A 23,768-nucleotide genomic window follows, 5' to 3' on the forward strand; every position below is an offset into this window, starting at 1 on the left:
AGCTCACGCGCACGCCGCCGGGTGATCGCAGACAGGCAGGTAGGCAGGCAGCTGAAAAAAACCCCCTCTGGGGTCCTTGGGTCCTTCCTGGGTCTGTTGTCGCGCAGGCCGGGAGCTCACGCGCACGCCGGGAGCTCACGCGCACGCCGCCGGGTGATCGCAGACAGGCAGGTAGGCAGGCAGCTCTCTTTTTCGTAAAATTTTTAAATTATTAACGTAATTTTATTGATTGTATATATATACATATTTTATGTCATCGTGAGTTGAAACAGTTTGATATTTTTTTGTCTTTCTATAAATTTTCCATTTCATTGAATTTGTCAAATTTATTGTTATCAATAATAACCATTTATCCTTTGTATCTTTATTACATTAGTACTGATGTTTTTTCTTTCGTTCCCAATTTTTACAATTTGTATATTCTTTTTTTTTTCCTTTGGTTAGTTAAAAATTTGTAAGTTTTGTCAATTTTTTCAGACAATTACCTTTAAGTTTCATTATTTTCTCTATTGTTTGTTTTCCAAGTGAGTATTATTTTTTTCTGTTTGTTCTTATTTTTCTTTTTTGACAAACCTGTGAATTTCTATAAATGTATCATTTTATGTACATGACATAAATGCTGATAAATTATGCATTTGTTTTCTTTCAGTCAAAATTATTTTGTAATTTTCTTTGACTCATGGGTATTAGAAGTGTGTTTAATTTTCAAATATTTGGAAATCTATCAGATCTATTTATTTTGTTTTATCCTAACCTGATTCTATTGTCATAGAACATACTTTACATTAATTCTCTAAATTTATGGCAACCTGTTTTATAGCCTAGCACAGAGGTCAGCAAAGTGACCTGTGGCTACAGACCATAACTAGTACAATCTACTTCAGCATAATGCTAATATAATTCTGCTGTTTCATATGTACTATTGAGCCCTAAATGAACTTTTTATTTCAGTTATTTTACTTTTCATTACAAGTTTCCATTTGGTTTTTTTAAAGAGTACTTTCTATATCTTAATCAAGGTTCTCTGTTTCTGGTAAATACATATTACTGAATTGAAATTGTCTGCTAAATTTGACTTGTAAGGGAATCCAGAGAAATTTCTATTAACTGCTTTTCCCCTTCAATATGGGTAACATTTTTCCATTTCTTTGCATGGGTTCATAATTTTTTGCCCAATATGGGATATTTTATTTTATTTTTTATTTACTTTATTGGTACATTTTAGATATACAATATGATGACATTCATCATTGTGAATTTGTCCTTTTACATGCTATATCCAATATGGGATATTTTAAAGTATCATTTTGTAGAATGTGGATTTTTATTTTTTCTCATGTAGAGGGTTATCACTGCTTTATCAAAAAAGCCATATAAAGCATTTTTAGTAACCATTTGGATTAAAGTTTTGATATTCATTTTCTCTGTAGTGTATGGACAATACTTTCTCTTTCATTTTCTCTCCCAAACCTTACTCATGTTTTTCTTTCTTTTTGTTGTGCTTTTATTTTTATTAGTACATGATTATGATATATAGTGATTACATTCATTGTGGGGAGTTGGTACATGTACAAAACAGATCCTAATTCTTTTAATGCCCCCCATCTCTTGATCCCCTTCCTAATCACAAAAGATCTATCTCCTTGTTTCCTATTATCTATTATTTTGCTCTTTCATTTATTTACACTTTAGGTTTCTCTTATGAGAGAAATTATATCATACTTAAGCTTGTGTGTCTGATTTATTTCACTTTACAGTTTAGTTTCAGGGTGCATCCATTTTCCTATAAATGGCTGTGGACTTCTTTTCTATATTACCCAATGATTAGCCAACAACTGGTTAAGGATGAGTTCTAACATTTCAAGCCGGTTAATCTCTCACTCTTGACTGGTGGCTCTGTATGTGGATTCAGAAACACAGTCAAAGTTCAGATGACTTTTTTTTTTAATTGAGTTTATTGGTACAATCTAGGTATACAATACAGTTACATTCATCATTCAGATCCTGTACCTTTACATAATAGGTCTTGATTCTCATTTTTTCCCCTTGTTCCTGCCCTCCCTTCACCCCCTCCTCCCCTCCCCATTTACAAATACTTTATTTCCATTTTTTCAGTTTCTCATATTTTTTTCCTCTCCCTTATTACCTTTCCCCCACCCTTCCCACTTTCCCTACACCTTTAGCCCTTTACTTCCTATTTCACATTATTAATTATCTCATTAGGATCCTGTGTACTATTATAGTTTTCACACCAAAGAAACTATTTGGTATTTCAGTTAAAGAAATCTCTGTATGAACATTAAAAATAGGGAACCCTAAAATAAAACTAAGAAGGAAAGTAAAAGAGAAAAGGCAATGATGTAACATTAAAATAATCCTTAATTCTGGAGATCAAAATGGTCCCCGAACATATTTAAATTGCTTCTTGCTCTTATAGTCTTATCTTATTCTTTTTTTCATTATTTAGAGAATACTTTATTAGTTTCTGTAATCAATCACTCAAGCGCCGGGAGGTAGGCTGGGCCCTGATCCACCTCAGATGACTTTTAAGTCTTCTCTTTCTTTTACTTTCCATCAGTTATTCTGAAGTATTCTTATACTTTCCATCAGGCAAGGAGATAACCTATCGCAGGGGCTGTACCAGGGAACTAAGTGAGTAATCCAATGGGAAAGCAAAAATTCAAAGCTACCAGAGTGGTGGACTGAATGTTACCAAATCCTTTTCCCCAAACAGTAACTATAAAAGTGGAAAAATGTCAAAAGCAATCATCTCAAGTGTTCTCCCCAAGGGAAACAAGTGCTTAAAACTGATAAGCACTTTTTAAGGAAAAACTACAGAAACTTGTTAATAATGCAGCAATCCATGATACAAGCTATGATCAAAAACTACGCTGAATGTTTTATTTATTTATTTTAGGTTTTTTGAGACAGGGTCTTACTCTAATTCAGGCTGGCCTTGAGCTCACTACGCTGCCTAGGCTGGCTTTGAACTTACAGTAATCTTCCTTCCTTAGCCTCTTCCTAAGTGTTGGGATTACAGGCATGTGCCACCACATCCAACCCCTTGTTTAAATTCTTAAAAATTTTATTACAATAAAAGACACATGAATCTCCTTCAAAATTCTCCCTTTGGCTTCAAACACACTTATCCCATCATTCTGGCCATTTTCTGAAGCAGTTCTGGAAGTTCTTTTTCCTCAGTGCCTTTAGTTACACTGTCGTGGCTGCCTCTATGTCCCGAATCGTTTCAAAATATTTACCTTTCATGGTCATTTTGAATTTAGGAAGTCACATGGGTCCCAGATCCGGTGATTAAGGTGGATGAGGACTCACCATTCTGTTTTTATAAGTCTGTCTTTCTGTTGAATGGTGCTCAGTAGCAGCATTCACTGTATTTTTTATCACACTTCATAAAGACACTCAGGAAAGACAGTCTTCTAGCACTGTTTCAGAAAGTAGCAAGAATTATGGGAGAAGTGTGTTTGAAATGAGAGAGAGTATTTTGAAGAGGATTAATGGCAGTGTGTCTCTTACTGAAATAAATATTTTAAAAATATCTAAATATTCACTGCATATTTGGATCACACCTCATATAATAGTGATGTTACTGAACAAAAACAACCCCTTTCTGTTTTTGTTTAAGTTCAAACTATGGAGCTGGCTTGCTTTTATGTTGTCTTGCATTTTAGACTATACATCTGAAAGGATTTGTATAGAAATGCCAGTGAGGGCTAACGTTCAGTGGTCCACCTTTAACTTTTTAAGTATCCAATATTCAAGGGACTGAAGTATCTGATAAGAAAACATGAGAATATTTGAGGAATGATCACATTTCTCTATGTAAGCCTTTCAGAGATACTCCACAGAAATATTAATCTTGAATGTAAAAAGCCACAGCTCTTGGTGTATGAATTGAACAATTTTGAGTAAAGCATGGAGTAATATCCTTTGAGATTTTCATAGCGGAGGATTTTTTCCAGAGAAATCTAGTTATGCCTTTCGTTTGAGCAGCCATCCTCTCCAGAAAAAGGAAAACTATTGTGTGAAAGCGTCTAATAAGGCATGTTTTCAGAAACACCCGTCAAGTTTGTGGGGAAATGGGCAGGAATTTCAGGAAAAAGAGCCTGATTCTGACTCTATTGAAAAGTGTGTATCCGAGGGTGTCTGTTTTTTCATGGCTTATTTTGTTTGATGTGGCTGAGGGTGTCTTTGTGATGCACGCTAATATGATTTTGGAAGGTGTGAAAACTAACTGTAGTAAACTCATTGTGTGGAGATTTTCCTTTCATGTATTTAAGTGCTCTGAGATCCTGTAGGGCTGGTGGCTGACTGCTGGTGATTTGGGAGTCCAGCGACCTAGTCTTGAAGACCATGGCCTATCAGGGGACATATGGAACTTTTGGGAGACTTGAAACCCCAAGAGAAAATCAGCATTGTGTCTTGTGTCTTTACAATGTGACAAATGCTTTATCAGGGCAGTTTCTTGGCTATTATTCTTTATTTTTATTTTTTATTTTATTTTTTTGGTAAAAGGAATCAAACTTGGGACCCAGATCATCGGGTACTGGGGATCAAACTTGGTGGCAGAAACACTGAGCTAAATCCCTGACCCCACTGGCCATTATTCTTAATCTTTAGAACAATTATGTAAAGTTGATATTATAACCACAATATAAAGATAAGAAAAAAATATGGGCTCAGAGAGATTAAACTGATAATTTTAAGTCACAAAGCTACGAGTGGGGAAGGCAGGATTTGAGCTTGATGTATCTGATCACGAACCCGCTGCTCCTGACCACTGAGATGTACTGCTTTCTTAGACCATCTGCAGAAGCCATTAGTAGAAAACCATGCCATTCACTTATTCACCCATCCATCTATCCATCCATGCATCCATTCATCCATCCGTCTTTCACTTAATATTTATGAGGTATCCAGAGTGTGCCAAAACCACGCTAGATCTTGGGTTTGTCTGCTTTTCTGCTTCTTTTAAACCATGACTCTACTTTTAAGATTTTCTGTCCTTGCTATAGGCTTTCAAGATGTCCAGACCAGCAGTATCAATTTGTTAGAAAGTAAGGTCTTGGGCCTGATCCAGACCCCCTGAATGAGAAATTCTGGGGTTATATGAAGAGGCATAATGCAACACACTCTTTGAACGGCCTTGGTAGGTTAGTTTATGCTAAAAATAAATTCCTTAACATGATGGGAAGAGGATCAGCACTCCTTTTTCTGAAGAAGTTTCTAAAATGAAGATGGAAAATTCAAAGAACTTTGCATCACAAAATTTGTATCTGTCCTATGGCCCTTTTCTCCTTACTCTAGAAAATCGGTATTATAGAAATGGACAGCGTATTATCCATGTCAGATCACATTTTGCACATTGACGCCCAGGGAACTTTGTCGACTAAGAAACTCTTTAGTAGATAATCCTAATGATTATTTTCCTCTTCCTCCCTCCTTTCTTCTTTCTTCCCTTTTTGTCTTTCTCACCACTTGTTCTTTCACAGATCATTAAATGTCTGTATACACACACACGTTAGACAACTCCACCAGCCTTTTGCTCCCAGAAGATCCCTAGTGCTTATTCAAAATATAAATATAAAATGCTCTTTATCTGGTCATGTGAAATGGATATGCCATTTGTGCGTCTGAAGGCACATTGGCATGTATAATCCACCAGAACATGTTATAGATAATTCCCCACTTTTTTACTGCCATTTATTGTCAGTTTTACCATATTTCTGAGAGTTTTAAAGCTTTTGGTCAAGTTGATGAGATACATAAATAGTTTTGAAATGTCTCTTGTCTTTGGCCTAAGAGAAATCAGCAGTAGAAAATAGAACAATGAAGTGAAAAATTTAAAAAATCCCTTTAAAGCTTTTAGAAGTTTGTATCTCCTCCTAAAGCAATTATGAGTTATGTTTCTATATCTTACATTCTGACTAGTTTCAGAATTATATGACTAATGAAATAATGCTTATTCCAAATAAGAATAATAATTATTCTATGGGTTAGCATTACATAATTCTTTTTTTTTTCTTTCGGTGTTGAGGTTTGAACCCAGGCCCTTGCTGAATCACTGTTTCACAGGTTGGTCTCAAACTCACAATCCTGTGCCTCAGTCTCCCAGAGCAGAGATTATGGGCATGGACCACCATACAAAGCTCATTACACAGTTCTTTTCAGTATTTTAAAAATTATAAAATTCATTGCCAACTCTGACTCTCGCAAAAATCATGAGTGATCTAATGACTCCTATTTTATAGATGAAATTAACAGCCACAGGATGTGTAGGCAACTTACTCAAATCTACAGTAACCGGGAGGACATTGAATAAAATGCAAAAAAAATCTGCAGGGAGCGTGCTTATCTTTGTTCTCTGATACTTACAAAACAGAAGTATTTTATTTCATTTTCTGGGATTGAGAGACAAAAAGTAAATGTGCATTGATGCAGAGGATGTTTCTCCAAGCATGTGCAGAGTTGAAAATACAAATACTACAAAGGTGAGGGGGATGGGGTCAGGTTAGGCTTCCCTGAGGAAGAATGCTTAAACAGAGACACAAAGGCTATGTAAGAGAAATCTGTGAGGTGCAGTAGGGGTCTAGGAAGGAGGAGGAAGAAGAAGAGGAGGAGGAGCAAAAGAAGCAGGAATAGGAAGGGGGAAATGAAAACAAGTAGGAGGAGTGAGAGGAAGAGGAAGGGGAGGAGAAGAGGAGAGATACCTCTAACAGTGAGAAAAATAGAGAAAAGATCACAGCTTTCTGGACGAACTTGGAAAAAGCCTATGAGCACAAGGAAAAGTGTGGAGACCTGGAGGAGAAGCAGGTGAGGACAAAGTGTGCAATGATGATTCACTGCTTTCAAGGGAGCAGCAAGCAACTGAAGAACCTGCAGGGAACTTGGAATTTGTTGTGGGAAAGGATAATGACGTGATCATGCTTTCTTTATAAAGAGATAACTTGGGGTGGAGGAGATTTGTAGAACAGATTTGATGAGAGCAAGAATGGCTACAAGAAAGCGCCTTGGGCTAGAAGTGGTGGATTGTGGGAACATGATCTTCTACAGCCCAAAGAGGAGAATGTACTGATCCCACTAGGGGATTAAGTGTGGATGGTGAGCAAGGAGAAATAAGATTTCCACATGTGGCTCCAAGAACGTTTCCTTTTTTAAAATGCTCTTAATAAAATTATAGAAGAGCTATGTGATGCTATGATTTATATATTTTTATAGCTTTCTCTTTGGATATGAGGAAAGATACAATGACAGGTTTTCTTTCTTCTTTCAAAGGAGATAGGCCATCCTTATATTTCAAGGTAGATCATACTTACATTCTAAGAATTTACTAAGAGCACTGCCTAACTTTAATCTTCCTTTTGAGTGCATATTCTGTTCTTCTAAACACTAATAAGCTGGTTCAAACTTTAACAAAGAAAATTCCTCTATGAATGAGAATATTAAGCAAATGATGTTAATAAGGTTACTCTTCCTATTGAAAATGTTTGTCCTTAAACTCTTCAGTTGGGAGCAAATGGGAATTTTGCTTCTTCCTTTAAATGGAATTCTTCCATCTTTGCTTACTTTACTGAGTTCTGTTTCTGGTTAGGATATTTTTGTCAGATTCTATGCTTGGCCAAAATCAAAAGTACAAAGCAGGTAAATAATATTCTGCACACGGGTACAAAAAATACCCTGGAAACTGAAAATTATAGATTTCTTCTAGATCTACAAACATGGTACAAATCTCCCTTTCCAGATGGGTCTTTTAAACTCTAGAATTAAGACATTTATTTCCAGAAAATATTATTAATGCATAGTTTAATTTTCCAGTGATTGAGTCTCTTCATCTGGTAATCATTTCAAATATTTTGTTTTGGTCTAAATATTTGAACCAATATTTGTCTAATTTTTTGTTTTGTTTTTATTTTGATTTGCCTGATTTTTCTCACTACAATCCACTATATTTTTGCAATGTCTATTTAAATTTTGTCTTATTTTTTGTGATTTTAAAAAATTTCATCCTGAGCTCTGTTAACTCCATTTTATCTGTGTAGCTTCATCATTTTTCTCTAAGCTATTGAGTTTCTGCTTTGTATTCTTGATTTAGGGAGACTGTTTTTCCATTAACTTTAAAAATGTACAATAATAAATAGTTTTTTAAACTGCCTCATAGTAAAAGTTTTATGGTAAATATTCTTTTTGTGATTTTTTGGTCTCCATCTTTCTTACAATATTATTTTATATGATTAAAATATTCTTTAAAAAATTATTCCTTTAGAAACTCAGGAATTCCTGCAACTCGGCACTAAAATTTAACAGAGGCTCTTTCTCTGTGTGTGTGTATGTGTGTGGGTGGGTGTGTGCATGTGCAGGTATGCATGTGTATTGTCAAAGCTACAGTTCATGCCAGAAGGATTTTTTAAAACTTTTTTAAGAAAAGGAATAAACATGTGAGTGTTTATTTAGACTTTACTTCTCTCACTTGCCAGAGATTGATATTGTAAGGTAACTCACCATATAAAATGTTTCCTAAGTCTTATCAATGAAATATTTCCTGAAAATAAGACTAGTCTGTATAAACTTTTGCTTTCTTCTCATTAGAATCAAGCAAGATTCAGAAAAGATTCATTTCTCATCAGCTCCTGCCTCCCAGATCCATTGCTGAAAAACAGTGATGGCTGCTTTTGACCTCAGAATGTGTCCTTCATTTGTCTTGCAGGAGCGTGCATTAGAAGCATTTTCTGAGTTCTGAGGTTGTGGCTTCCTCTCTTTAAGATTTTTATAGCTTCACTGCTTTTATGGTTTAAGGTTCAGGATGTCTTCTAGTTTTGTTGAAAATGAAGTCTGCACTTCTCTTTCTCATTCTTATTATTTTACATGGTTTTCAAAGAGGTAATTGGGGAAAGCCACATTTCCACCACCATTCTAAGACAAAAAAATAATACATGAAAAAGTCTCCCTTAAATTTGAGAACAAAAAGTGGTAGATCATGGTGTTTATTTACTTTGCATTCCCTTTAATACTTATCAGTTGATTTCTAAAATATTTTTCTGCTTCTTTTATGTGGTCTGGTTCTTATCTTTACTCATGTGTTTTTGAGCATATTTTCATTTTCAATTTGCAAAATATTACCCACTGTGTATGTAGTTTGTTGCACTTATTTGTGCCACTTTGTCATTTGGCTTCTTATTTATCGAGCTTTTGACACATGAAAGTTCAATAATTATGTACAAATTGATATATTCACTTGTGATATCTACCACTGCTTTATGTTTAGAAAACCTCTCTCTATTCTAACCCTAATTTTCACATTTTAATTTTAGTATTTTATAGTCTCATTATTTTATATCTGGCTCCTTATTTTGCTGCAATTTATGTCAGTGTTTAATATGAGGTAAGGCTTTTCATTTGATAATTGTCCAGGTAGTTGTTATTAGTTGTTCCATATTCAGGGTTTTCTAACAGTATTGTTTGTAGCATAGTGAACTTTGCACACTGGCTCTTGGCTTACTCCTCCAGATGGAGACTGACATTGTCTCCATCTCTCCCCAGGACCTCGGCTCCTGGCTGACAGTAATGTAAATGAGCGGAACCAAAGAACCTATCCAGCTAAGGTGCCTAGGCTGTAAGGTTTGGTAAACTCAAGTTCATGTTTCTCCTATTCCAACAGCTAGACATTTTCACCATTCCATAAATTCAGGAACGGTGTGTGTAGTCCACTCTACTTCCCATTTAAATTGAAGATCAGCGTACTCTAGCTTCCCCTTTGCCACCTACCTAAATTTCTTGTGACCTGGTTCCCAGATGGCAGTATACCATTCTCCTGGTGTGTTGTGAACAAGGAACCAGTGAAAGTCTCCAGATGAATTTGGAGAACAAAAGTACCACTGATGGTGTATGGTGGAGGGTTTAGGAGGCAAGAAGTGAAAGATTCTTAGTGATGAGTTCCTGTAGATCAGCAGTAGCACCAAGCAGAAACACGAGCCAAGTAGTTATCCCCACAGAGTGGTGCAGAGTGATGCCAATTCATTCTCATCACTGATATTACAATTGTTGTGACTTTTCCCTGAAATATGGAAAATCACTTTTTTTCATCAGTGTGCATTCTTGTTCTTGGTGTTGAATCATTTTCTGATTCTTAAGAATTACTTTAACTAGAAGCTGGAGATGAGTGCATCTATCACCAATAATAGTATTAATAATAATAATAATAACAATAATAATAATAATAATGGAAAATAAGGGATGTAGAAAAACTGGAGCCCTTAGACATTGTTGATGGTTAAATAAAATGGAGCAAGCTTTTGTAATTACAGTGGAAAACAATTTGGTATCTCTTCAAAAAGTTAAACAAATAATTATAACATGTCTCAGGAATTATTCTTCTGAGCCTATTAGAGAACTGAAAACATTTTATACAAAAACTTGTACACAACTGATCATAGTAAATGATTATTAAATGATAGTAAATGATCATAATAAATGATTATTCACAGTAACCCCAAATGGAAAAACTCAGATCTCTGTCACTGTAAGAATGGATAAAGATAGGGTTATATATTCACCCAAAGGACTAGAATTCCACCCTAGAGAAGAACAAATATGGTGTGCTACAAGATGGATGAAATGGAAACCTGTGCTAAGTTAAAGAAGCCAGGCACAAGTCACATGTTGCATGATTTCATTCGTATGAGTTGGCAGATTACTGATATCTTGAGCTGGAGGAATTATGAGAGATGAGGGTCTTATAACTAAAGGATTTCTTTTTGAGGTGTTGAAATGTTGAGCCTGTTCACGATTGTATACTTTGTGACTATACTGAAAACCACTGTGTACCGCTAGATTTTGAGGTGATGAATTTCATGTTTTAATTCTATCTCAATTTTTTAAAGAGCAAAATAATCCTAAATTTTCCATTATTACTGAAAATGTGAAAAATTTACAAAATCCCCCCAAAGAACTAATAGTCTGCATGTTTATTGGTTGAATTTGAGAGGAATTTTCACTAACTTCATCACAGATAAAATTTGGACAAAAAATATGCTCAGTGGTCCCACAGTAACTTTTAGCTTGATATAGGAAGTAGAACACTGTCATTGTTTTATGGTTCCCAAACTCAAAAGACTGCTCAAATTAGCATGATGATTCTCAGCATTTAATCTCAGAATCAGATTATTAAAGACTGCAAAGAGCTTTCATTTACACAGGCAAGAACTATTGTATTTAAATTTAAAGTGAAAATATTGGAACTTTTTAGCACTCAGATCCTTTGCAATGACCTACATTCCCAGACCTGTTTTTACCTTTTGTTTTGAGACAGGGTCATACTAGTTTGCTAAATTCACCAGGCTGGGCTTAAATTTGTGATCTTTCTGCCTCAGCCTCCCAGAGTGCTGGGATTATAGGTGTGTGCCAAGTTAAACTGAGGAACTTTTTACACATTTGTATATGAATGCATTTAAAAATAGCAACAAACTCTTCTATTAGGGTTTACTAGAGGAACAGAATCAATATATAACATGTATACTTATAAAAAGGATTTATTAGGTAGACTTACAGAATCAGAAGGGGAAGAGTCCCAGTGACTGTTTGCAGAGTCTGAGTGGACAATCAAAATGATCATCTGCATGATGGAGAGCCAGAGGATCCAGTAGCAATTGAAGGTTAAAAGTCCAAAAGTTCACTGCAGAGTTGTGAGCATGAATCTGAGTTAAAGAGTCTCCTTTGAAGCCTCAGGAACATCCAAAGGCTATGGGAAAGATGAGAGCTTCTCTGAATTAAAAAGGAGAGACTTCCTTCTTCTTTCCCTTTTCATGCTGTTTTGGCTATAAGCCTATTGGCAGGTACCACCCCATCTGGGGTGGGTCTTCCTTCCTCAGTTTGCAGCCTACATGTGAAGCATCCACAGACACACCCAGAGAATTACTAATCTGCTAGGCAGTTCTCACCCATGTCAAGCTGACATGTAATAATCAATGATTATATCATTACAAGTTAATCTTCCTATTTTTATTTAAAGAGTATATTTTCCAAATGAAATAATTTACTGTGATATTATTTTGTGTTTTGACAAATTTCTTTAACAGGAAATTAACAGCAGGCTGTTCTGTCTACTCTTTTTGCTGTTGTGATATATTCTTTGAGTGAAGTTTGCAAAGAAATTGAGAGCCAAGCAAATAGGTAGCTGGGCAGAAAAGTAGCAACTTAGTTGTTCTTTAGGATAATTGTGGTTATTCTTTGATACTAAACTAAAACCTGAAAAGTTAATTGCAAAGCTTATTTGTGACACAGAACCAAAAACCCTGTGAATAAGCTGACCTCATGTACATAGAATCCTCTTATGTGTTAGCACTTTGAATGGATCTTTTGTCAGTGCATATTTTTGTGTCATTGGGCATTGGTTGTCTGGGAAGGTTTGGCTCCATGTGTTTTGCAGCTTTTTCAAATGTCAACACATTTTGTTTTCCAACATTAAAAAAATTATATTTTCATAACACCATTTATTTCACCAGATAAGTCTTTGAATAGGAAAGTTCATCAAATTTTTGGTAATGGATAAGCGTTTTCTAAAATTCTCTTTCCCTTTTGACAAGCTGGAATTTTTATCATTACCACAAAACTTTTATTTTCTTTTGAGTGATAGCTTATTTCATTCATTTCCCAAAAGAAATTTGCTTGCCAAATACCAAAGACTGGAAAACTATAGTTTGACTTTGTTTATTCATGTATATGACTTACACAATCACAGAAGTGCTTTTCCTTGAATCAAGGATTGTCTTCTGCCATGAAATGAAGTGCTTTATGCATCTTCCAGTTTACTGCACAGAATATTACTCAAAGGCTTCAATTTTATAAATTAATATTTGTACTGTAAAATTCAAAGTCTCACTTCCACTCCATGGAGCGCAAACAGCCAAAAAGGCCTCCGCGATGCTGGGCCCTAAAACCCAGAGAGGCTCCGGGAGCTAAACAGAGAAATGAGAAACCCAGGAGGGAACACACCAGGCTAGATGGTAAATAGACCTTTATTAGTCTGGCCAGATGGCACTCCTGGAGCCAGGTAGCTCAGAGAGGCAACTGCTCAGGGGCCGAGGTCCTTTTTATAGGGTTTTCCTAAACAAAAAGTCAGGGCATTCACAGAACTACCAGAGGACAAGATTCCAAACACATTGCTTATCTCAGGCAGGAAATGTTCTATGGTCATCTTTTGTCATACCATTTGCCCCTGGGTGGGCTGTTAGCCAAGTTAGCAATTAGCATATGAAGAAGTGTAGTCTCTGGCCTATTAGCATGGAGTCACTTTAGCTTATTCAAGTCTTACAGTACCATTTTCTTCTTTAAGGACTTTGAAAGTAAAGCTGGCTGTTCATTCTTTTTTAATTTTTAGCATGCGTTCATAGGTACCACAAATATACTGAGATTGTGGTTGTGATTTATACCAATACATCAACAATTTTACCTCCCATTGTTTTTGCATCATGAATAAAAATGTCAACACATTTTAAAAAAGCAAATAATGTCTAAGTACTATTACAAAATACCTAGTATTATTATAGAATTATAGTGAAAATAATATTGACTCTGCAGACTCTCTTAGAGGGTCTCAGGAACCTCAGGGATATGTAAAACCATGCTGAAGAAGTGTTGAATGAGAAAGCATGAGTGACAGAACTTATAAGCCATGTCTATTTTCATGGAGTAACATATTTTGAGGTAGCTTGAACACAAATCTACTTTTCATCAATCTTCTTCAACTTCTGTATACCGTCAGATTTTGTTATTGCTGAGAACAACTAAGTAGAGGCCAGGGCCCATTCTATCCTGTTATGAAGTCTACCATCAATGGAAGCAACTATAGCTGGAGCCTTGCACACTAGTGATTGAACTTTCTCAGGCACAGTATCCCAGGTCTCCATTTCAGATAGAACAGGAAAAAGATCTGATGTTAGTGCAACAAAATCATACAAGATACAACTTGGTACATAATCTGTAGTTTGACAATAGTCCTTGAAAGATAACAATCCTAGTAAGGACATAGAAAAAAATGGAAGACACTGGGAATGGGATCAGTACTTATGTATCCCAGCGAAGTGCTGGTCACCATGGATTTGGGAGAGAGATTTGGTGATCCACTTAAGCGGGCTTCTGGAAAAGAAGTCAGAGTCCTTTTCAGCTTAGTAGATAATAGTCTGAGTAACTTTCTTCTGGTGGAAAAATAAATACGCAAACGTTGGGCCTACGTAAAGATGCTGCAGAAAAAGGAAACAATAAGTATTATGAATGCTGTAAAACAGCAAATTTCTAAACATGATTATGGTAAGATCAGAAGTATTTAGAAAAGCCACTGGCTTACTTAAAAGGACCCATCACCTTGCTGCTGTGTGATTATAAATCCTAAAAAGAGGAGGGGTTGAGAAGAAAGGTAGCATGGTGAGATGCAAAGGGGACCCTGAAATAAGGAAGCATTTTAATCACAAATTAGCATTGGAAAAATTAACATAGATAAAAATTAACATAATTAAATTAGGGGATCAAAATACAGGCTTTCCACTGGCAAGTGAAATCAGTATGTATTAAAACTCTTGCAAAGCAGAAACAGAATTAAAGGAGCTTAAAATGAGGAAAGATGCATGCATATTAGGAGAGAGAGAAGAGCCGTACTAGACTTCCTGAAGCCTGCATGAAAATAATTTAAATAAAGCAATAACTAAGTGGAAGAGGTTCCTTGAAAAATTAAGAACAGGAGCATTCTCAGCCCAAAGCAGATCAATGAAAAGAGACCCACTCTAGAGATATCTCTGACACTTTTAAAAACAGAGAAATAGAATATTTTTTAGTTGTTAATTTTCTTTTAAATTTTTTTATTAGTACATTTTAGATATATACATAATGATAACATTCATCATAGGGAATTTGTATGTATATAGGTATACTCTATATGTGGCTTCTTTTGTTCCCATTGCTCTCCTCTCCCTTCAAAAATAATTTTATAAGCGTAAAGCATGAAACAAAATACATTATTTGTAAAGAAACAATAATCAAGTTAGTTTTAAAACATCTGAATTTAGAAAGTCAGCTGAATATAGTGTCATGTGACTGTAATCCCAGCACTTAGGAGGCTGAGGTAGGAGGATTGCTGTGAGTTTGAGTGTAGCCTGGGTTACACAGTGAGATTCAAAAATTGACCCCCCCCCCAAAAAAAAGGAAAAAGAAAAAAGTCAGTCGGCATGTTGGCATTTAAATAACCACCGTAGAGTAGTTTGGATTCAAAAGTAGCAAAAGAAGAAATTTAGTTAAGATGTCTTTAATGTGTGAGGGCAACAGAAATACCTCCTCAGATAAACATGTCTCAGTAATACATCATCCATCTAATCTTTTTTAAATTTCTAAAAGGCTAGCAGGTGAATCAAAATGAAAAACCAAGGAAAGGTGACATCATGAAATGAATGTGATGCATTTGAAACCAATTAAATATAAAGAAATCGAATACAAATCCAAAATAGCACTGGAAGAAAATAATTCAGAGTATAAAGTTTTTTGCAATAATAGCAAATTTGATGTTTTTAAAGTCATATTGAGATATATTGTAGTTGCATTATGTAAAGCTAATTTCTTTAAAAAATCTTATATAGAGAGGTCTTTAAATGCTATCATCACATTCTTAACTACGACAGTTAAAAATTAAAAACTAATGTTTAAAATTTTCAGTGATAGCAACCAATTGAGGTAAAAGAGAAGACATAAAACTTCCATACTTCTGGCAAAGGACAATACAAGCATACATAAATAAAACAAAAAACACCAATATAGATAAACAAAAAACTCCAAATAACAAATAAAGTATAATAACAGAAATTTAAATATAAATAAAACTAAAAATAATAACAAGGTACAAAAATTGAAAATAAAAACTGAGTTAATCAAAATAAAATAAAATACAGAAAAAAGGAAATCTAATGTAAGACCTAAAGTCTCACTTCCACTCCACGGAGCGTGAACAGCCGAAAGGCCTCCACGATGCTGGGCCCTAACACCCAGCGAGGCTCCGGGAACACGACAGAGAACCGAGAAACCCAGGAAGGAACACACCAGGCTAGATGGTAAAAGAGACCTTTATTAGTCTGGCCAGACGGCACTCCCGGAGCCAGGTGGCTCAGAGAGGCAACTGCTCAGGGGCTGAGGTACTTTTTATAAGGTTTTTCTAAACAAAGAGTCAGGGAATTCACAGAACAAGACTGCAAACACATTGCTTATCTTATGCAGGAAATGTTCTAGGGTCACCTTTTGTCAAACCATTTGCCCCTGGGCGGGCTGTTAACCAAGGTAGCAATTAGCATATGAAGAAGCACAGTCTGGCCTATTAGCATGGAGTCACTTTAGCCTATTCAAGTCTTACACTAAATTAACTTCAAGTGAAAGATCAAGAAACATAAGGATGTTGACAAGAAAAACATAATAAAAGTTAAGGAAGAAATCAAACAAAATTTTAAAAGTTGGTAAACACAAGAATTGTTTCTTTAGAAAATAACCCAGTAAAACATTTTTTGATAAATCTGAATAGCAAATTAAAATAGGAAAAATAATCAACAAATATTGATGAATGGGATGGGAGAGTTAACAGTGGATATGGAAATTAAAATGACAAAAATGTTATATTATTTTACTCAATGTACTTGAAAAATCTTTATAAAACAGATGAATTAAGAAAGAAGTATGAATTATCCAAATTGCTAAGAAATAAGTAGTCTACCATAGTAAAATTATAAAATTATCTTTAAATCTCCCTAAAGAGAAAAAGAAAAAAGAAAAAAATAACCCAGTGCACAGTTCATTTTACTGATAAATTATATCAAATTTTTAGGAAACTGATATTCCCTTGTTACTTATATAATTCCCAAGATAGGAAAATATGACAAATGAGCAGAAATGATTTTATGAACCAGATGTCATTTTGATTCTCAAACAGAGCCAGTGAAAAAAACTTGAAAACCAGTTTTTAACAAACTTGTTGATATCAAACTAGGTATCAGTGGAAAAGATGGGATTTCTCATTATAAAAGCAATGGAATAAAACATGAAGGATAAATATTACTAGATAAAAATTGAAAAATCTTTTTAAAAATCCATATTAATAATTTGCTAAAACTAAAATTCAGCTAAGCAACTAAATTTAAAAATTGCAAAATATTCCTAGGTCCAATGATGCGTTGCTATTTTTACTTAGCACATGTAGATGGCATTACAGATCATCATATGTATATATAGTCCAAATATAGACCTGAGAGTCCAGTAAGCCCTATTTTTAATATAAAAAAGCATAATATGCCAATGGATTGTTCAAATAATTGTGCTATCAAATTTGAGTATTTGAAAGTAGAAAATGATCAAAATGCATTATATTTATGTGCCAATTCTTCAAGTTACCTTGAAGAATTATTATGTTTCACAAAGATATACTGACAATAAATTTTTTAAAATAAAATTTGATTATGTGGACAAATGTGAGTGTTCAATAAATATCAATATGATTTTTTTGGGGAAAGGATTTCTCATAAAAGCCATGGAATAAAATATGAAGGATAAATATTACTGTCTAAAAAATTGAAAAATCTTTTAAAAACTCCATTTTAATACATATCATTGGAAAAATTCTGGAAAAATATGTGGGACTCATACAGTTTAAAACTAAGATGTCTCCATCAATTTATTTTATATATCTCCATTAATCTCAATTTTTTCCTTAATGAAATGGAGAAAATAGCACTCTTGATTCTCAGAGATTTGAAAATAAAGTATATATTTTTAACATAGTTTAGTGCTCAACACAATGTCACCTATTACTTCTATTCAGTACTTCTATTATCTGTACTAAATTCAATGAGAAAAATACCTAGGCCCCTCCCCCAAAGAAAGACAGGCAATGGACATAATTTATATAAAAAAATCTTAATTAGCTAATAAATTTGAAAATTTTAACCCTGCTAATGAGATGCAAATTAAAACATTAATAAAATGCCACTTTCCTTGTAATAAATTAGAATAAAATTTTAAAATATAATACAAAAGAGAAGCTTTCTCAAACACTGAGCGCATAAATTTTCCACTGCCTGATCTTGAAGGCAATTTGGCAACAGTCCACACTCTTTTAACCTGTAATTTAATTCTTGAGCATGCCTTTAAAACTGTCAAAATTTTATTTTTGTGTGAATAATTGGGCACATCTTAAATCAAGGGACTCTATAGATCTTTGATAATCCAGCTTTATCAATAAAAATAACTTTTATTATGTACTCTTAATATATGTATATTTAAGTATTTGCAGTTCTGTTTATACACACACTTTTACCACTAAAAATATAGTACAGAATTGAAAAATTAAAATAAAAGTAGAAATATTAACACTTGCTCCCTGCACCTGAAATCCCCAGACACATACCTTATTTCAGAGATTGCCATCCAGAATATAACACAATTAGAAAAAAGTTAAAGAAATCATTGTACTTTGATCAAAGTAAATGTTAAATAGCTGTTTGAAATAATTATTTTGAATAATATTTAATTTTGAGAACATTTTAAAAATATAATAATGTCAGTAAGGACAAATATAGTTCTTAGCTGTTTTACTATTATAAACTACGACATAGCCAGGAGCACATGTTAGGCCATTAATAAATATTTATTGAATTATAAAAACATGTATATGTAGTGCAATTACAAAAACACCAAGAAAGACTGTGCATACACATGATATATATATATATGCACACAAATGTGTATATGCACATATATGTATGATTTATACATATGTATATAATTTTCAGAAATTTCCATCAGTTCCATTATTCTAAACTAAAATTCAAGGATATGAATGAAAAAAAGTTTAACATATATAGCTGTTAACTTGAATGGCAATTTTTTTTTGGTATCAGGGATTGAACTCAGGACCTTGTGCTTGCAAGGCAGGCAGCAGAACCACTGAGCTAAATCCCCACCTGAATGGCAATTTTTAAAGGATAAAAGTGAAGTGTGAAATAGATTATAAAATACATAGTTCGAGATCCCACATATTGTAAGACAGAAAACAAAATAGAAGTTGTAAAAGCTTTTCTCTCATTTAAATTATTATAAATCGGTGTATTGCTAAGGTATATCTGTAAATGCTGGGTAAACTTGATAACTCTTCCTTTCTTATTCCTTGGAATATACCATTACTGTAGGGCTTCTCGTACTCTGACATTCTAGAACTTTCTGAAAAACTTATTAAAGGCATAATATTTTTAAATGATGGGGATTAAACTCAGGGCCTTTGCATTGAATTACATCCCAAGCCTTTTTTAATTTTGAGACTGGGCCTCACTAAGTCACTAAATTAGTTGTCCGGGCAGGGATTGAATTTGAGGGCTTCCTCCCTCAGCCTCCCAGAGTGCTGGGATTACAGGCATCCACTACCATGCCAGGCTAAAAATGTTAAGTTCTTGCACCTCTGCTCTGAGATTCTGGTTTAGCGTGTTGGAGGAAGGTCCAGGAATCATTTAACTCCCTCCCTGCAGACAATTCTGATCCACTGCGTTTGAGGATAGCAGATAGAGGAGTCGTAGAGAACAGGGCACCTTCTTGACGTTGCCCACTCCAAGTCTGGCCTAGAATGGATGACTCAAGTTAGATTTAAACAGCACATGCTCCTCGGTGGTGTCATCAGGAGCCAAACGCTGCATTAAGAAGTCTCTTAAAATCCTCATTTCCTAAAGTGAGGTCAGTAAAAGTCACAAGAAGTGGAGAAGAGGCATTTTATCATGTAAGAAAAGGTCAAAATGTCTAAGAGCGAGTCTCCAAGTATTTCAGAAGAGGCTTGCGTGGAGAAGTCTGCAGGGGGCTCCTTCCCCTCCTAGGTCCCCCCCCCCCCCCCCCCCCCCCCCCCCCCCCCCCCCCCCCCCCCCCCCCCCCCCCCCCCCCCCCCCCCCCCCCCCCCCCCCCCCCCCCCCCCCCCCCCCCCCCCCCCCCCCCCCCCCCCCCCCCCCCCCCCCCCCCCGCAGAACCACTGAGCCAAATCCCCAGCCCCAAAGGCGATGCTTTTCTGACAGCTCGAAGCTGTGTGTTGGCTCTTCACCCCCAGGCAGAAGAACAGATATTTTAGTTGAAGGAAACGGTATTCAGAGAAGTTAAACGGACCTTTCTAAGACCGCATTGAGAGTGGGTCAAATATCAACAAGGTTGAACTTTGGTACATTATGGACTCAGTCTTTTCCTCCTCTGGTCACCAGAGCCCCAGGGACTTCCGTAACTTTCCAATTGTGCCCAGTGACTACAAAGGTAGGGAAAGTAGGGAGATGATCCATTTGGTTAACTTTTTTTTTGTTTTGTTTTAATGTTACATTTCATTAACTTTGAATACACTAGAGCCTTGTAAGGTGTTCACCGCGGGGAAGGAAAATTACAACAGACAGCCAAAAAAAATTAAGTAATTTTTGAAAAATTGAGTTGTGACTAGAAGAAACCATGGGAGTCTATGGCTCCGGTAATAATACCATTATCATTCTACCTTGTTCCTGACTGTAGAGCTGCTGCCATTTATATCTAGATGTTCCCCAAGAGCCTCACAGACTGGATCATTACGGGGGTGGGGTGGGGTGGCGGGGGGGGGGTTATAGATGACTTCCGGTTGGGAGGTGTGGTCTGGCAGGAAGAGGCGGGTCGTTGGGGGCGTGGCCTGAAAGGGGCTTCCCTCGTTCCTGGCTTCCTGCCGCGTGAACGCCATGCCGTGGGCACCTCAGCTCTGCTGGGCCTCCTTTGCCATGCTTTCCAGCCTGGGAGTCAGCCGACTATGGACTGTAAAGGTGAGCCAAAATAAACTTTTCCTTTTTGCAGGTGTTGGGTATTGTGTCTCAACAACTAGGGAAGTAACTGAAATGAGGATTTAAAAGTAATCCCCTACACGACATTGTAATCCTTTTGACTTTTTTTTTCTAGCAGAAAAAGCTACCACTTACATAGACAACATTTTAGCGGCAATAAGTAAAAAGGTTTTGTCTTTTAAAGTCTGAGGAAATGAGTGTGGCCATAGTGGGACCCACGTTTTGAGATACGGCGACAAAAGTAAACTGAAATATCCGCAGTCTTCTGCAATTTTTGTGCGCCAGGCCTCTGGATTCTTGTGTGGCACTATGATTGGTGGAATTCTTTTTGACTATATGATTAATTAATTTCTTAAGTTGATAACAATGCTGTTGGGATAAGATAGTAAGTATAGTATTTAAATATATATGTAATATATATGCTTAAGTTTGAGTTTGTGTAAGATTTGAGTCATTGCAGTTTTTTTCATGGTTCCATAGGAATCTTTTATTTTTCATTAAAATTTTATGTAGTGTCTAAGGGCCGGGGATGAAACTCAATGGCAGTGCCTGCTAGGTAAGCATGAGGTCCTGAGTTTGATCCCTACTACAAAAAAAAAAAAAAACAAAAAACAAAAACAAAAGAAAACAACAACAACAACAATAACAAAAGGAATTTTCTACTTCCACTTATACCTCCTCCAGCAGCCTTTTGAAGAGCAGGTCCAATCCTGGTATGTTTTACCTCAAACTTCCTCTCAGGATAAGAATTAAGCCTCTAGTCCTTTTAGTGACCAGAAACCTTACTTGGCTTTGCCTTTGGTCAGGTCTCTAATGACCAAGCCTACTCATTCTTCAGCTCCAGGGGCCTCTGGTCCCTAGTGATCACCCAGCTGGGTCCTAGTCAGGGCTTTTCCTCCACATTTTCCATCGTGGCTGCATGATCACTGTGGCTTTTGCTTGAAGGACTCTTGCTGGTGAGACCTTGGAGCATCTTATATGCTTGGCTTGTCATATCCTTGCTGTTGCATCTGTAGATTCAACCAACTGCAGATTAAAAAGATTTTTTTTAATGGCCCTGTACAAACTGGGTGGGCAGACTCAAGCCTGTAATCTCAGCACTCTGGGAGGCTGAGGCAGGAGGCTCACCAAATCTGAGACAAGTCTGAACAATGTAGAGAGACTCTGTCTCAAAACAAAAAGTAAAAAAGAAGCTGGGGAAGGGAAAGGAAAAAAAAATGAGAAAAGGGAAAAACGGAAGCAGTCTTTGTAAATAGGGAGGGTTGGAGGGATTGAAGGGAAGGCAGGGGTGTGGGGAAAAAATAAGAACCAAGATATATCATGTACAGGTACAAATTCCCAGTGATGAATGTCATCATATTGTATACCTAAAATATACTAATAAATTTAATGAATTAAAAAAAAAGAGGCTGGAGATGTAGCTCAGGGCAAAGTCCATTAAAAAAATGTGTACTGAGCTTATATAAACTTTTTTCTTGTCAGTCCCTAAATAATACAGTGCAACAACAATTTACATAGCATGTACATTGTACTATGTATTATAAGTGATGTAGAAGTTACTGGAACCAATCTTTCATGGATGCTGATGGAGCACTGTTTACTTTGCACACTCACTCCACTGCATAATCTATATTGATAGTTATATAAATATGTATTTGCATAAATATTTATTATATATACTTACATATAAATGCATTATAATGAGTAATCTACAATTAAAGCATTATTTTTTATCATACCACTCACTGCTCAACAGCACCATAATTACTTAGTTAGTTGGCTTTTGTCTTTCTTTGTCACTGTAATTTCAGTTGCAAAAGGGCCTTGACTTAATGTGTCTTGCACAGTGATAAGTTCCCATCATCTGCAAGAGTGGGGGGCGTGCTCTACTCAATGCGTATTTATTGAAAAAAAAGAGTAAACATCATTTTAAAATACACCCAATCTCAAAAGTTAAATGAGGAGAAAAACATTCCAGTAATTCTTTTGCAACAGATCAAACTGTTTACTGCTGGGGGCGGGGGATTTAGCTCTGAGGTTCCACCACCACCTCACAAGTGCAAGGTACAAAGTTTGATCCCTGGTAACAAAACAAACAAACAAAACCAAACAAACAAACTGTTTACCACTGAATCTAAAAAAGCATATTGTGTTTAAAAATCTATTTTAATTGACTATATTTTGTATCAAAAACTTGAGAATTAATTTCCTAATTTATCTTGATGCTAATTTGAATTTACTTTTCTGCTTGTTTTTAATCCAAAAACTTTCTTGCTGATTTAAAAAAAATATTCTGCAAGCTTGATGTGAGTTTTGCTATACATGGTCAGTGAGTAGGTGCCCATGGGTGATGCCCTCAGGATTTGAAAGCCGAGGGCAAGCTGTTTAGATGGAGCAGAGTCCCACAGGGTGCCCAGCAGGAACATCAGTTAGTGGGCTTGGAGGTGGATACACTGGCCCTTGTAGTCCAATGAGAAAGTATGAGAACCCAGCAATATTCCATTGTTCAGTTTGTTTTTTATAAGAATCAGAGAGCTTTCAGGCAAATTGCATGGATTTGTGGAGGTACAGTGAGAAGCCCAGTGGAGTTGAATTAAAGATGAGTGTGTAACAAAGCTAAACTCCAGCAATGGTGACTGAGTCTCCTAAGGGCACAGGAGCTAAGTGTTGTCAGCACAGACCTTCATACATATTCAGATTTAGGATGAGTCAGCTGGCATTGAAGTTGTCTTTATTCCATCTCTAAAGCGTTCATCAAAGTGAATTCATGGTGGAAGGGTTGCAGTGCTATAGATGGAGCCTTCTAAACTCCCTTAAAGAGCCAATTGTTAAGAAAGACTTCAGCACATCTGTTTTGATATGCTTGAGGAGGGTGCCATACTGATTTGTCAAGATAAGTCAGTTTTCCTTTAG

The 23,768-nt window shown here is 35.9% G+C and overlaps 1 protein-coding gene across 2 annotated transcripts in view; it reads left to right on the forward strand.

Annotated features, from left to right (window-relative positions):
- Pou6f2 (POU class 6 homeobox 2) overlaps positions 1–23,768 on the forward strand; it is a 494,967-nt gene that overhangs the window by 70,398 nt on the left and 400,801 nt on the right. The window contains exon 1 of one of the 2 annotated variants that reach the window (XM_010610864.1): positions 20,743–20,837. The exons of the other annotated variant lie outside the window; for it this stretch is intronic. Coding sequence (XP_010609166.1) covers positions 20,757–20,837 — 81 coding nt within the window. The 5' untranslated portion in view covers positions 20,743–20,756. Of the gene's footprint in view, positions 1–20,742; positions 20,838–23,768 lie in introns of those variants that run through there. 2 annotated transcript variants of the gene reach the window in all.

This window comes from Fukomys damarensis, unplaced genomic scaffold (assembly GCF_012274545.1).
Source record: "Fukomys damarensis isolate Sample0158 unplaced genomic scaffold, DMR_v1.0_HiC HiC_scaffold_17, whole genome shotgun sequence".
In the NCBI taxonomy this organism is placed as follows: domain Eukaryota; kingdom Metazoa; phylum Chordata; class Mammalia; order Rodentia; family Bathyergidae; genus Fukomys; species Fukomys damarensis.